Here is a 17,157-nt window from a genome sequence, read left to right as displayed (position 1 = left end):
AATCTGATCAGAATCAAGGAAGGGGATGAGTGGAAGACGGCCTTCAATACGCACAAGGGTCATTTTGAGAATCTGGTTATGCCTTTTGGGTTGACGAACGCGCCAGCGGTATTTCAGCGTTTCGTCAATGACATTTTTCATCACTTGGTGGGGAGGTTCGTGGTAGTTTATTTAGATGACATTTTAATTCTCCTGATCTGAAGACCCATCAGGATCATGTGAGACCGGTTTTGACGATCCTTCAGGAGAATAAGTTATATGCCAAATTAGAAAAATGTGTGTTTTCTGTGCAGGAGCTTCCGTTTTTGGGATATCTGCTTTCCGACTCTGGTTTTCTTATGGACCCCGAAAAGGTCCGGGCGGTTCTGGAATGGGACCGACCAGAGAATCAGAAAGCTTTGATGCGGTTTTTTGGGTTTACTAACTATTATAGAAAATGTATTCTAAACTATCCCACCATTGTTAAACCTCTGACTGATATGACAAAGAAGGGCACTGACGTCTCTGTTTGGTCGGAGGAGGCATTGCAGGCCTTTTCGACTATTAAGGAGTGTTTTGCGTCTGCTCCCATTCTGGTGCAGCCCGATGTGTCTCAACCATGTGTGGTGGAGGTGGATGCATCAGAAGTGGGGGTGGGAGCGGTGCTGTCGCAGGGTTCTTCTCCTGGCAAATGGGTCCCGTGTGCTTTCTTTTCCAAGAAGCTCTCGGTCGCCGAGAGGAACTATGATGTGGGAGATAGAGAGTTGCTGGCTATAAAGTTGGCCTTTGAGGAATGGCGTCACTGGTTGGAGGGGGATTCTGACCCCGTTACTGTTTATATGGATCATAAGAATTTGGCTTACCTGCAATCTGCCAAGCGTCTGAACCCTAGACAGGCCAGATGGTCACTGTTTTTTACCAGGTTCAATTTTGTTGTTACTTTTCGTCCGGGGGTCAAAAACATCAAGGCAGATGTGTTGTCTCGCAGTTTTCCTGGGGGAGGTGATTCAGAGGATCCTGCTCTGATTTTGGCTGACGGGGTTGTGGTTTCCGCTCTGTATCCCGAATTGGAGATGGAGGTGTTGGGAGCCCAGGAGGGGGCTCCTGGTTCCTGTCCCCCAGGGAGGTTGTTTGTTCCCGAAGAACTGCGATACAAGGTTTTCAAGGAACATCACGATACTGTCCTTGCCGGACATCCTGGTGGTAAGTCCACCTGTGACCTTCTGTCCCGGAGGTTCTGGTGGCCCGGGTTACGTAGGAGCATTGAGGATTACGTGGCAACTTGTGAGACCTGTGCACGATCTAAGGTTGCTCATACTTGACCGGCTGGTTCACTCCTTCCTTTATCTATTCCGTCTCGTCCTTGGACGCACTTGTCCATGGACTTTATTACGGATCTGCCGAGTTCCTCGGGGAAAACAGTAATTTTGGTGGTAGTTGATCGTTTTAGCAAGATGACTCATTTTATATCGTTAACTAGTCTGCCTAATGCCAAGACTCTTGTGCAAATTTTTGTTGACAATATCGTGAGATTGCATGGTATTCCTTCGGATGTGGTTTCTGATAGGGGCAAGCAGTTTGTCTCCAGGTTCTGGAGGGCGTCTGCTCTCAGCTTGGCATTCAACTTAAGTTCTCTTCGGCTTTCCATCCGCAGTCGAATGGACAGACGGAGCGTCCTAATCAGAACCTGGAGACCTACTTGAGGTGCTTTGTGGCGGAGAATCAGGAGGACTGGTCCTCATTCCTGCCCTTAGCGGAGTTTGCTTTGAATAACCGTAGACAGGAATCCACGGGTAAGTTGCCATTTTTTGGCGCATATGGTTTTCATCCTCAGTTTGGTACCTTTTCTGGGACTAGTTCCTCTGGGATGCCAGAGGAGGAAAGGTTTTCTTCTACCTTATCCTCTATCTGGCGGAGGATACAAGTGAATTTGGAGACGATGGGAGAGAGATATAAGCGAAAGGCTGACAGGAGACGTGTGACTGGTCCGGACCTGTGTGTGGGTGATCTGGTGTGGTTGTCCACTAAAAATATAAAATTGAGAGTGCCATCTTGGAAACTGGGTCCAAGATTTATCGGCCCGTACAAAATATCTGCGCTGATCAATCCAGTAGCGTTTTGACTGGATCTTCCGCAGACTTGGAGGATCCATGATGTGTTCCATAGATCTTTATTGAAAAAATATGTGAGACCAGTGGAACCATCGCCATTGCCCCCTCCTCCTGTTCTGGTCGATGGAAATTTAGAGTTCGAGATCTCCAGGATTCTTGACTCTAGAGTTCTTCGGGGTTCCCTTCAGTACCTGGTACACTGGAGGGGATACGGCCCCGAGGAAAGGATGTGGGTTCCAGCACTGGAGGTCAACGCCAGCCGACTGGTTAGGGCTTTTCACAGAGCCCACCCGGATAAGTTGGTCCGGGGTGCCCGGAGGTCACCCGTAGAAGGGGGGTACTGTCATGCCCTGCTCAGACGGTGTGCGGAGGTCTGTCAGATTGGCAGCACGTGTCTAACCTTTTGTTTGTTTTGGAATCATGCTGGATCCGCCTTCCTTCAGGTGCTCTGGGTGGGGTCATTGGCTTAAATTGCCTTCAATCCCAGAGGACTGTGCGGGTTATAGAATTCAGTCTGGCCTTGGAGTCAAGGAAGGAAGGATTGTCTGTTCCAGCTAAGATAAGTTTGGTTTGTGTTTGTGTTGTTTGCGGTCTAGGCTATTTGTGTGTCTTCTGCCCCTTCTCCCCTTTTACCATCTCAGGGATTCTAGGGTGTTTGCAGTCCAGGCACGAGGACACATCATTCCTACCATCAAGGTCTGAATGTGGGCTTAGCAGCATAGGGAGAGAAGTCAGGGATGTGCTAGGAGGTGACCTTTCCCCATCATCTAGCCTAGACACTTGTGTATTTGGTTGTCTGTGTATCTGAGATCCTGTCCGCCGTGACAAGTACATCACCGGCTGATGTCCTTATGCAGTACAGCCTGCGATGTATCGGCAACATGCAAAGTGCCGGCCATTCAACCGCCCCCGTATTCGTCCTATAAGACGCATTATAATTTTCACCCCACTTTAGGGGGAAAAAATGCGTCTTATAGGGCGAAAAATACAGTATTTTAAAAGTAGAGAAATTGAAATTTGCTAATTTTTTTTTTTTTTTTTTTAAATTTGGTATTTTTTTTATAAATATAAATAAAATGACAGCACCACCAGTGGATTGCTTGGCGTGTAGAGGCGTTTCCTGGCCACACATTTAGTTAACAATGAATAGGAGTATTCTGTGCTGAAAAAGCAGTAACTAATGATGATGATGATGAGAAGGACAGTGTACTGCATTTGTAGGTAGCCTGACTGCGAGAAGGGAGACTGGGAGATGGAGAACTCTCTTGTTTCGATTGCTGTTGGCCAGCTTTATTTTCCCACTGGATCAAGTGATGCAGCTTCATGTGTTGCGACAGAGCCGTGCCTATGTTTCTGTTTGAACACCCATGGCTTATTTTTATTTGGCAGATCTTGCATATGGCAGTGCTATTGTCTGTTACCACTGTGGAGAAAAACTTTTAGATGGGACATAGTCAAACAGAGTTAGCAGCAGCCGAGCTCGGCTTAGGTCTAACATTTTAAAGGGCTTCTGTCACCCCACTAAACTCTTTTTTTTTTTTTTTTGTGTACTTATAATCCCTATCCTGCCATATTGCCATACATTATGTTATTAATAATTTTCGTTCTGTAGATTTAGCAAAAAACTAACTTTTATGATATGCTAATTACCTTTCTACCAGCAAGTAGGGCGTCTACTTGCTGGTAGCAGCCGCAGAAAACCGCCCCCTCCTCCTGTTGATTGACAGGGCCAGCCGCGATCTCCTCCTCCGGCCAGCCCTGTCAGCATTTCAAAAATCGCGCGCCAGTGTTGATTCGGCGCAGGCGCTCTGAGATAAGGAGGCTCGCCTCCTCAGCACTCCTTCAGTGCGCCTGCGCCGATGACGTCACCAAAAGAGAAGACGTCATCGGCGCAGGCACACTGAGGGAGTGCTGAGGAGGCGAGCCTCCTTATCTCAGAGCGCCTGCGCCAAATCAACACAGGCGCGCGATTTTTGAAATGCTGACAGGGCTGGCCGGAGGAGGAGATCGCGGCTGGCCCTGTCAATCAACAGGGGGAGGGGGCGGTTTTCTGCGGCTGCTACCAGCAAGTAGACGCCCTACTTGCTGGTAGAAAGGTAATTAGCATATCATAAAAGTAAGTTTTTTTCTAAATCTACTGAACGAAAATTATTAATAACATAATGTATGGCAATATGGCAGGATAGGGATTATAAGTACACAAAAAAAAAATATGAGTTTAGTGGGGTGACAGAAGCCCTTTAAGCCTGCACCCACAGTATTGACAGCATCACCAGTTCCTGAGTTGACCATAATAGAAGCAGATCTAGCCCTAGAAGCACTTTTTGGAGGTTCTGGCCATACGTTGCCTCTGCTCTTTATTGCCACCACCATGGCTAAAACACTGCATCCTCAGATGTCAACTCTTTTTCAGCACCTCATTCCGGCTCCCAGGTCCTGTCCAACAGACAATCATCATAATAGTCCTCACCTTCCCTGCTACTTTTATCAGACTGTGATATGTCATTGAGGGCTCCTTGGCAAAACCTCCCGATTCCCTCCTCTGTATTTGCCCCATTTGCCATTGTTGCTAGGGCTACCACTGCCCCTACCACGACCACCGCTATGGCTACAAATGCCACTGCTACTACCACTATCTCAAACACAGCTATGCATGGGATCCCCCATTTTTTGCTGAACCTGCTCCTCATGGCAGTCCAAATGCTTACTGTTTTCACACAATTCATCAACATGGAGACTCTCTTGAGTGTCTTCCATAGCATGTGGGGCTTTGTTGCTTGTTTTTAGGAAAAAAAGAAGGTGCCCCACTAGGAGGGGGCAGTGAAGACAGAGATGAGGCAATAGAAAGGCTTCTTTGGGGCCACAAGGAGGAGAAGCAAGAAGAATACTGTGACCTCCTGGCTCCAAGGTACAGTATGGTAGTTGCAATAAAGACCTTTGAAGAGAAGTACCTGTGTGATTGGCTGCCTTCATCCGTTAATACTGCCTTCATCCGTTAATACTCTAGAAGCGATCCAGGCTGGGGGGGTACTCGGTTTACAGGTGTATTATGCTTATCCTGGTAAACCGCCCCCCTCGTGAAGTGAGTAAATGAACCCATGATACCACATTATTTTAATATGTGTAATAGTATCCTTTTAAACAGATTTTTTACCTATTGATTAGCCTAACTGTACCAAACTATATTGTGTACAATACTGCAGAACACGGTCTCTTAGGCACTCGAGACGGCATGCAGTGATCCTACCTATGTGTACAATCTTTTAATCCTTTTTGCAGAATTTATATACAATTTTTTGATCTTTTATGTAGATTTTTTATATACATGTGAACATATTTACATTTTTATCCTACACATTGATATCTCTATACACTTTCACTTTTTTACAAATGAAATGCTGATACAAAACCTATTACACACTAAGTTGCTCAACACTAACCCACCTTCTTCGATCAACCACTACTGGCGCCCAAAAGGGTTTATTCAAAAATAGGTGAGACCTGGAGGGTATCTCCACCCACCAGTCCCCCTATTTTGGCATACTACCATATCCTTTACAGGCAGACACCCTTGTCGACCTGACTAAACCCAGAGCAGCCTCTAGTATCTAGTACCCTACCTTCTTTTCACCCCACTCCTACAAACCCGAGGCGCCTCTAGTCTTTCAGATATAGTGGAATCCCTTCCAATAGATCCGTCTGACCCTCACACTCTCTCTCTCTCTCTCTTATATCCAAGGTACAGTATCAGACTCAGAAATTAACTCAACATCATCCTACTGTGAGGAGGAGTGAACCATCCAGTCCACAATGTCGTTATCTATGTCCTCAGTAGTGTTGGGCAAGCATGCTCGGCCAAACACTAATTTTAATCGAGCATCGCGATGCTCGGCACAACGCGGTGTTCGGCCGAATACGGCGTGTGCTCGAGCGCGATGCTTGAGTCTCCTCCCCTAATGTTTGTTGGCTGTTACGCAGCCAATAAACGTGCAGGTAAGTATTGCCATTTACTGTAATGCCATAGCCATGTTGGCTACTGGAATTACAGTGATTGGCTGGCTGGAACGCTTCACCGGGTGCTATATAGCACCCCATGACATGTGTTCGGCTCAATCAGTCAGGGAGAGCTGGAGAGCAGAAGGGAGAGATAGTGTAGGGAGTAAAATAGGAATATTTTAGCTTTTATACTTGTTATAGACCCAAAAGTCCTTTTAAGAACTATTGTGTGTGGCAGCAATATATATTTTTATCGCAACCAAGCTAAATTGCTAAAACTTGTTAGAGACCCAAAAGTCCTTTTAAGGACTATAGTTGTATCTGGCAGCAATATATATTTTCAGCGCAACCTGCGCTAAATAGATTGCAATTGTTTGGCCGCTGCAGACAGCGACATTATCTGCGCTACATCTCCTGTTTAACGTGTGCGCAGCCTAAAAATATCTGTGACATCCAGTGTACTTTTTCCTTAGACGGTGTCCGCTGCGGACAGTTACATTACCTGCGCTACATCTTCTGTATAATGTTTGCGTATCCGAAATATCAATGACATTCAGTGTAATTTTTTTGCTGCTGGTGCCAGCGACATTACCTGTGTTACATCTCCAGTATAACGTTAGCGCATCCGAAATATCAGTGACATTCAGTGTAATTTTTTTTGCTGCTGGTGACAGCGACATTATCTGCGCTACATCTCCTGTGCGCAGACTAAAAATATCTGTTATTATTCCTCGGTACACTGTCGACCTCACACGTTATCCCCCTGCGGTCCCGGCTCGCTGCATATGGTCATCATTTTAACTATTTTAGCTAATAAAAATAGAGCCCATGCCAAACCAGTATTTTCTAAGTCAAGGAAATAGATTTCAGAGCAAAAAGGTATAGGACGGCTCACCCCTGTGATGGTGATGTATAGGTGCTCCAAACTAGTGCGACACCCTACTCACCAGGTTAAACAAATGTATATAAAGTGAATGGGCACTCTGATAGATGGAGTCACATACAGAATCAATACCAAATTGAACAAATTTAATTAGATTACACAATGTAAAACACTAAGTATAAAAATCCTGGCATGGATAACCACATGGCATATAATAAAACGTAAAATATTATAAAAATATTGGCACTAAATATGATAATATAATAATAATTAATGTCGATTACAAACTAAGCATGGTTAGCACATAGTGACATCCGGCAAATATAGCAAATGTTAGCACATATAATATCGTCACAATTGTTCAATGGTCTCTAGTGTGTTGAGACACCGAATGATTGATGTTCATACAAAAAAGAAAAGAATCCAAAGTTCCTCAACGTGGATATGGATTGATACTGTTGTGCAGACTCACATTGGTCTGGCAGACAATGATGATAGTAATAATTGTTATTGTTATTCTTGATACACAGTGGTATATGTTGGTGATACCGCACGGATATTTGCACACAGACGGTTCATATATAATGATATTTGGTCTTTCCAAGAATATTATAAATTTTGCTAGATAACAGCAGGTAGTGATTACACAGATTTTGCTCAGCTCTCGGTATGAGCAGCTATTACTTACAGTTAGCAGCCTCGATTCGTGGCGTCCCATGAGCTGTCCTTGTATAGTGAGGTTGCTTCTTGTTTAAAGATTTTTCATACGGTTGGTGTACCGAATCTTTATTCTTTCTGTTAGAACATGGCTGTGTGGAGCTGTAACACACGCGGTCCCGATATTTGAGCTGATTTCTTTTGGCGTTCCACGTGTCTCCAAGTGTGCGGAGCCTCAGTGTTTGCTGAAATACCTGCTATGAGCCGGTTATTTGCAGACTGTGGATTCCGCCAGTGGATCTCTTTAGTGAAGCGCTTCACTTGTGGGCCATCTAGTCGATGTTGTCCAACATATGACCGGCTGTTTGAGTCTGATGACCGAAGGTTACCGCCAGACGCGTTTCGGGGACTATACTCGTCTCCTTCCTCAGTGTCACTGAGTATAGTCCCCGAAACGCGTCTGGCGGTAACCTTCGGTCATCAGACTCAAACAGCCGGTCATATGTTGGACAACATCGACTAGATGGCCCACAAGTGAAGCGCTTCACTAAAGAGATCCACTGGCGGAATCCACAGTCTGCAAATAACCGGCTCATAGCAGGTATTTCAGCAAACACTGAGGCTCCGCACACTTGGAGACACGTGGAACGCCAAAAGAAATCAGCTCAAATATCGGGACCGCGTGTGTTACAGCTCCACACAGCCATGTTCTAACAGAAAGAATAAAGATTCGGTACACCAACCGTATGAAAAATCTTTAAACAAGAAGCAACCTCACTATACAAGGACAGCTCATGGGACGCCACGAATCGAGGCTGCTAACTGTGAGTAATAGCTGCTCATACCGAGAGCTGAGCAAAATCTGTGTAATCACTACCTGCTGTTATCTAGCAAAATTTATAATATTCTTGGAAAGACCAAATATCATTATATATGAACCGTCTGTGTGCAAATATCCGTGCGGTATCACCAACATATAACACTGTGTATCAAGAATAACAATAACAATTATTACTATCATCATTGTCTGCCAGACCAATGTGAGTCTGCACAACAGTATCAATCCATATCCACGTTGAGGAACTTAGGATTCTTTTCTTTTTTGTATGAACATCAATCATTCGGTGTCTCAACACACTAGAGACCATTGAACAATTGTGACGATATTATATGTGCTAACATTTGCTATATTTGCCGGATGTCACTATGTGCTAACCATGCTTAGTTTGTAATCGACATTAATTATTAATATATTATCATATTTAGTGCCAATATTTTTATAATATTTTATGTTTTATTATATGCCATGTGGTTATCCATGCCAGGATTTTTATACTTATAGTGTTTTACATTGTGTAATCTAATTAAATTTGTTCAATTTGGTATTGATTCTGTATGTGACTCCATCTATCAGAGTGCCCATTCACTTTATATACAAGGAAATAGATTTGTTGGTTTCCTCCATAAAAAAGGGAATGTAGTTCTAGGACCTTGACTACAACACTTCAGTTTGTGCTTAATTCTACTAAAACCTGACTTCTCAGGTTTTAGGTGGTGTTATAGTCCATAGGAAACCTGGATAAGTATTTCTTTAGCCATCAGTTACTTTGATTGAACTTAAAGGGGATTTCTGGGAACAATTTATCTAGCAACTTGTCCTAGAATGTGGGCAGGACTGTTGTCTCCACTTGCAGAGCTGCCTAAGGAGGGTGAGGGCAGTGTCGGACTGGCCCACCAGAGTACCAGAGGATCCTCTGGTGGGGACAAGCTCTAACAAAATGGACCCCTTACAAAACTGGGCCCTTAAGGTTCTCTATACATGGAGGGTGGGCCCTCACAATCATTTCCTTTGGTGAGTCCAAGGACTTCAGTCCGGCGCTGAGTGAAGGGCGGGGCCCCACACACACACATTACGCTCCGACACTTCGATATACTACATATTGGTAAGTTTTCCTTCGAGCTGCTCAGCCATGATGGCATATCATACTCAGGATCTCAACATTATTATCTATTGTAGAGTAGTGTAGTGAGGACCCCCACCCACTTCCTCTTCTTCCAGGCAGCTCTGCAAGTGGAGGCAACCTTGTTCACATTCTAGGACAAGTTGCTTTAGGCCATTTTGAAGCATTCCCAGAGAAATCTTTTAATTTATATCGACATTTTATCAATACTTCCAGTATTTATTCAGTATATATAGAGATTTATATCACTGATGTCATTTCCATTAGTTCTATACATTAGATAAACAGAAAATGAGATATGTCTATTCTGCTTACCCTTATTTTCAGTGCAATTTTCTTCATCGCTGCCATCTTTACAGTCATTGTCTCCATCACAGAGGAAGGAACTAGGAATACACTGTCCATTTTTGCACTCAGAGAGACCTTGACTATGACAAGCTACAGAAATAAGATCACATACAGAATAATTTCATTAAATTCAAACAGGATTTATATAATGTAGACCTTATGTTTCCAGTCAGCTTTATTTACATTTTCTTACCAAGAGTCCCAGAGACCCTATGTGCAAGTGTCAGTGGGGGATTTTTTGAGGATCATACAAAACATATGTTAGTATTTTCATTAGTATTAGACTCTAATGCAATGTTCATACAGTACATGTTCATAAGGGGACCAGTATCTCTCCTATAAACAATTACATTATGACAATGTATTGTGTATTGAAAAGTTGATCTAATCATCCAAGTCTATTGTACAGTGTTCATTTTAGGACACCCTCAGATCTCATAGTCAAATATCAAAATAAGCTTTGGACCAAATACTCTCCCCGATACCTGACTCCTCACTGTGACACCTGACTCTGATGTTGACATATGACCCTTGATTCTGAAACCTGACTCTCAAATCTGACTCTGATGCTGACATCTGACTTTGGCACCTCACTCTTACACTTGACTCTGACTGTGATATCTGACTCTGCCATCTGACTCTGACACCTGACTTTAATTCTGACATTTGACTTTAACACCTTACTCTGATACCTGACTTTGACACTTCACTTTGACACCTACCCGTAACTCTGATATATGATTACTCAATAACCAAGCAAGTGTATGCTTATTTGCCTATTATATATTATTACCTGAATATATAATCAAATAAGCAATCATTGCATGTAGTTATAGTGTGTTGCTTTGAGACCATGCAGCAACTTGACTCTGACTGACACCTGACTCTGATGCTGTTATCTGACTTTAAACAATTGACGCTGACACCTGATTATGATGTTGACATCTGACTTTGACTATTCACTCTGACACCTGACGCCTGACTCTGACACCTAACTCTGATATGTGACTAACCAATACCCAAGCATGTGTATGTTTATTTGCCTATTATATATTACTACCTGAATATCTAATCAAATAGGAAATAGTTGCATGTAGTTCTAGTGTGTTGCTTTGATAACATGCAGCCTGTGACAGCGTCCTAACACAGACTCCTTCAGTCATCTATTATGTTTACCCTCTGGGCACAAAAAATGTACAACTGGCATAGGAGAACTAGGCATGTCACTGATCAACTACTGGTGCTCAAGCGTTCACTTCACGGATACTATTTCTGCTCTGTAAATGGTTGCAAACTTCTGCTGCACTCTGTTAGGCTGCGTTCACACGGGCGAGATTTCCGCGCGGGTGCAATGCGGTAGGTGAACGCATTGCACCCGCACTGAATCTGGACCCATTCATTTCTATGGGGCTGTTCAGATGAGCGATGATTTTCACGCATCACTTATGCGTTGCGTGAAAATCGCAGCATGCTCTATATTCTGCGTTTTTCACGCAACGCAGGCCCCATAGAAGTGAATGGGGTTGCGTGAAAATCGCAAGCATCCGCAAGCAAGTGCGGATGCGGTGCGATTTTCACGCATGGTTGCTAGGTGACAGTCTATAAACTGTATTACTTTCCCTTATAACATGGTTATAAGGGAAAATAATAGCATTCTGAATACAGAATGCATAGTACAATAGGGCTGGAGGGGTTTAAAAAAATAAACTCATTAACTCACCTTCTCCTCTTGATCTCGAAGTTCCCGGTCTCTTCTTTACTTGAGTTGTGGGCTAAAGGACCTTTGAGTTGAGTTTACTGATGAGTTGTGGGCTAAAGGACCTTTGGTGACGTCAGATCTCATGCTCCAATCACATGGTCCATCACCGTGGTGATGTACCATGTGATTGGAGCATGAGATCTGACGTCACCAAAGGTCCTTTAGCCCACAACTCAAGTAAAGAAGAGACCGGGAACTTCGAGATCAAGAGGAGAAGGTGAGTTAATGAGTTTATTTTTTTAAACCCCTCCAGCCCTATTGTACTATGCATTCTGTATTCAGAATGCTATTATTTTCCCTTATAACCATGTTATAAGGGAAAGTAATACAATCTACACTACAACTAACCCAAACCTGAACTTCTGTGAAGAAGTTCGGGTCTGGGTACCAGTGTCGGTTTTTTATCACGCGTGTGCAAAAAACATTGCACCCGCGCGATAAAAACTGAACATCGGAACGCAATTGCAGTCAAAACTGACTGCAATTGCATTCCTACTCGCGCGGTTTTGCCGCAACACACCGGGACGCATCCGGACCTAATCCGGACACGCTCGTGTGAACCCAGCCTTACTGAGACTTTTAAATTAGTATGGAGAGCAAACCTGGACAACACTGTGCAATCAGATTGTAAGGTGTACATTTTCTGTTTCCACATATCCTACTGCTCATATTATCTGCACTTCACATTGTTTGATAACAGATTATGAAGACAACGGGGGTCATTTACCCGTTTTTAAATTTTTAAACAACTGTGTGACAATATTTCGTTGCACGGGCATTTTTACGCCATTCTTGCCACTTGGGAGTGGTGAGGGAGCAGCAGGGGTGTGACAGGGGCTAGGACAAATTTACTAACATTTACACCTAAAAACAGCAAAAAACTACGCATCCCTCGCCAGTGAAGGGGGGAATCAAAGACCGAAGTAAAACTATCTAGCTAGATTTCACATCACAAACTCAAAGGATATATTATGTTCACATCTGACTTTCTTCACCGGTCAGTCACATGAGTATCAGATATTTTATTTCTTAATTTGATGACACAGAGAATATCCTCCCATTGACAGCAGTTGAGCCTATGGATCAGTTGCTAAGGTATCTGTCTCACATATAGTGGGTCTTAGATTTAAAGGGATTCTGTCAGCTAGGTTTAGCCCTATAGAGCTGTGTGCATGTGCTGTTAGAACGCCACTAGCATGTCCACAATCTACATTTCTACATCTTTTATTCAGTCAAAAAAACAATTTTATATATATGCAAATGAGGCTAGTAAGGAGCCCAAGGGGCCATTACCACTGTGAAGGAGCCCAGTCACGCCCACTGTGAAGGAGCCCAGTACCGCCCCGCATACTCCGAATCTCCTTCTAGCTCCCCCAACGTCACACAGTTAGAGCGCCGTAATCTTGCGAATGCGCAAGTACGCCGCATGCTAGTGCCGGCATAGTGTTCCTTCCATGTGCTGGCATACAGAACTCTAACTGTGTGACATCGGAGGAGCAAGGAGGAGATTTGGAGGATGCAGGGCGCAGTTGGGCTCCTTCACAGTCGGTGTGGCTGGCCTCCTGAAACATTGGTAACAGCCCCTTGGGCTCCTTACTTACCTCATTTGCATATACAGGGTGTGCCATTTATATGGATACACCTTAATAAAACGGGAATGGTTGGTGATATTAACTTCCTGTTTGTGGCATATTAGTATATGTGAGGGGGGAAACTTTTCAAGATGGGTGGTGACCATGGCAGCCATTTTGAAGTCGGCCATTTTGAATCCAACTTTTGTTTTTTCAATAGGAAGAGGGTCATGTGACACATCAAACTTATTGGGAATTTCACACGAAAAACAATGGTGTGCTTGGTTTTAACGTAACTTTATTCTTTCATGAGTTATTTACAAGTTTCTCTTTGTTTACAGCCATTGACATGTCGCCGAGGTTAACACGTGAGGAGCGGATAGAAATTGTGTTGATGTCTGGTGAACGCAGTAACCGGGTCATTGCAGCAGATTTCAATGCAAGACACCCTACGAGACCACCCATCTCCCATGCTACAGTTAGCAAACTGCTTGCTAAGTTTCGTGAAACTGGTTCAGTGTTGGATTTGCCAAAATGTGGACGCATGAAATATGTCTCTAATGAAGAAACATCAGTGGCTGTCCTAGCTTCATTCAGCAAGAGCCCACAGCGTAGCACTCACCGCATGTCACTGGAGAGTGGCATTAGGCTACTTTCACACTGCCGTTCAGAGCGGGTCCGTCTGATGTTTCCTCAGACGGATCCGCTCCTATAATGCAGACGTTTGTATCCGTTCAGAACGGATCCGTCTGCATTATAACTTAGAAAAATTTCTAAGTGTGAAAGTAGCCTGAACGGATTTGTCCAGACTTTACATTGAAAGTCAATGGGGGACGGATCCGTTTGAAGATTGAGCCATATAGTGTCATCTTCGAACGGATCCGTCCCCATTGACTTACTGCAGCATCTCAACGAGGATGACCCAGATCGGCGCACTGAATTTGCAGAATGGGCAAAACAAAAATTGGAACAGGACCCTCAGTTTACGCAGAAGATTTGGTTCAGTGATGAGGCAAACTTTTATGTGAATGGTGAAGTTAACAAACAAAACCACCGCTATTGATCTGACACTAACCCACATTGGATAGATCCCTCCAAGACTGTTGGAACAAAAAAATTGATGGTATGGTGTGGTATATGGGGTACAAAGATAGTGGGGCTATTCTTCATCAATGGAAACCTCAAGGCCACTGGATATGCGAAATTGCTACATGATGATGTGTTTCCATCTTTATGCACTGAAGCTGGCATGTTCCCTGAGTTTTTCCAGCAAGATGGTGCACCACCACATTATGGGTGTCAGGTCCGAGCATTCCTAGATGAACAGTTTCCTGGAAAGTGGATTGGTCATCGTGGGCCAGTTGAATGGCCCCCAAGGTCTCCCAATCTGACCCCCTTAGACTTTTATCTTTGGGGTCATCTGAAGGCAATTGTCTATGCTGTGAAGATACGAGATGTGCAGCACCTGAAACTACGGATACTGGAAGCCTGTGCTAGCATTTCTCCTGCGGTGTTGCTATCAGTGTGTGAAGAGTGGGAGAAGAGGGTTGCATTGACAATCCAACACAATGGGCAGCACATTGAACACATTTTATAAGTGGTCAGAAACTTGTAAATAACTCATGAAAGAATAAAGTTACGTAAAACCAAGCACACCATAGTTTTTCTTGTGAAATACCCAATAAGTTTGATGTGTCACATGACCCTCTTCCTATTGAAAAAACCAAAGTTGGATTCAAAATGGCCGACTTCAAAATGGCCGCCATGGTCACCACCCATCTTGAAAAGTTTCCCCCCTCACATATACTAATGTGCCACAAACAGGAAGTTAATATCACCAACCATTCCCATTTTATTAAGGTGTATCCAAATAAATGGCCCACCCTGTATATTAAATCGTTTTTTGACTGAATAAAAGCACTCACAGCTATGGAAAAAGTGTATTGCGGATGTGCTAGCGGCGATCTAGCAGCGCATGTCTTCAGCTCTATAGGCTAAAACTAGCTGACAGAATCCCTTTAAGACCTGCAGTAGATAATCTAGAAAAAATAGGAATAAAGGGGGATATTTATCATTGAAACCAAGCAGATTCCATCTTTAGTTTTTCAAAGGAGCTCTGAAAAACCATAGGTGGAATCTGTTTGGTTGCTATGACCAACTAAGCCAGTTTTCCTTTAAACTAGTTCTGATAAATATCCCCCGTTTTTTTAATACACTAACTAGATCAAACATTCAAATGATTGATTTTGACAGATGGTCACTGGTCAGCATCACATTGAGTATTTGATACATCTTATAGAGAAGATTTAATACTCAAAAGGTGGGAGAAATTTGCGCCACAAATATGGCTAAGGCTACTTTCACACTTGCGTTGTAGCTTTCCGGTATTGAGATCCGGCTGAGGATCTCAATACCGAAAAAAAAAAATTGTCCATGTAGTCCTCATCCATCCTGAATGGAAAGAGATCCATTCAGGATGTCTTCCGTTCCAACAGCATTCCGTTTTGTGTCCAGTCGTTATATAGGGAGCTCACTGAAATATAGCTCAGCCTGCTATACCACTAAGCTGTTATATAGACAACATTCAATTAATGGCTGGCTTTGCACCAAAAAGCAAAACATATAAAACACATATATCAATTTATTCCTATTATCAGCTTACAAATCGATAGACATCAGCTATACCAAACAACGTATCGGGAGTCTGGTAAGCAGAGAACCATCATACTGTACCTGATTCAAATGCTGATTTAAATACTGAATGAATACACCTTTTAAGGAACTGTGTTGTGAGGAGGCAATTATAATATACAAAGTAGCAACAATAAGACTACTGCCTAGCAATCAATATACTATACATAGCCAGAGAATACCAACAGTAATATCGCTGTGCAATATAAAATTGTTCCAGACAGTGCGTGAGCTCTGTACTGCGAACTTACAGAGGGACCGTGACTGTATACTATTCCAATCTAAGGACTACACAAGCAAACATTATATTGGCCATTTATATTTTATTTTTAAAAGCATTTTATTTTTTAAAAGCATTTTTAAGGTCTTGTATCAAAAATACACGGTCATTTGTGATGTATGTAGAGTATATCGATTTGTAAGGTATTAATAGGAATAAATTGACTTCCGGTTCCGGCGCTGTGATGCAGGACACGGAGGGCTAGAGCTCCGGACACCGTGCACTGAAACCGAGCCCCTGCTCCAACATCGAGGCATTTTTCAGGGGCTGGAACGTGAGAGGTCCAGTCTGCTGAACTCTGGCACAAAGTGGTCCATGGACCGATACCTTCTAAGGAGTGGGAGCAGAATAATGACCGGAGGCAAAGGCGCGCGTGAGGTGACTAACCTGGACAAAATGGAGGATTCCCGCTCGGTCGCATCAGAGACCCTGCCAAACTCACAAGCGGAGGTGCAAGCACCTATATCATCTCAGCTGGATGCCTCAGCAATCAACTACCAGAAGCTGGAAATTGAAGTGGCAAGGTACTTGGCGCCGGATATTAGAGAGACGCTGGCAAAGACTCTAACGCAGTCCCTGCATGAATTCCGGGAGACATTGTCCCAGCATGAGTCTCGCATAGAGGAGGTGGAAAAGAGGTTAGTGCAGGTGGAAGAGGCGCTTGAAAGGAATGATGGTGAGGCCCAAGAACTGTTCAGGCAGAACATTATCTTAAAAGACCGCCTAGAAGACCTTGAGAATAGGTCTAGACGGAACAATGTTAGACTCCTGGGCCTACCTGAGAGAGTTAAACCTCAGGATCTGATGGAAATATGTGAGCGGGAGTAACCCGAGGCTCTCGGCCTTGTGGGCAAACATAAAGTGGAAAGGGCACACCGAATAGGCCGGATGCCAGATAATAATAATAACCACAGGGGAAGC

General features: G+C 43.6%; 1 protein-coding gene across 1 annotated transcript in view; it reads right to left on the bottom strand.

Moving 5' to 3' along the window:
* Nucleotides 1-17,157, bottom strand: part of CORIN (corin, serine peptidase) — a 498,512-nt gene that overhangs the window by 129,777 nt on the left and 351,578 nt on the right. Inside the window, exon 9 of the mRNA XM_040418907.1 lies at nucleotides 9,903-10,025. Within this exon, the coding sequence (XP_040274841.1) occupies nucleotides 9,903-10,025 (123 nt within the window). The remainder of the gene's footprint in view (nucleotides 1-9,902; nucleotides 10,026-17,157) is intronic.

The sequence above is a fragment of the Bufo bufo genome, chromosome 2 (genome assembly GCF_905171765.1).
Source record: "Bufo bufo chromosome 2, aBufBuf1.1, whole genome shotgun sequence".
NCBI lineage: Eukaryota > Metazoa > Chordata > Amphibia > Anura > Bufonidae > Bufo > Bufo bufo.
This window is presented reverse-complemented; position numbering and strand designations above follow the sequence as displayed.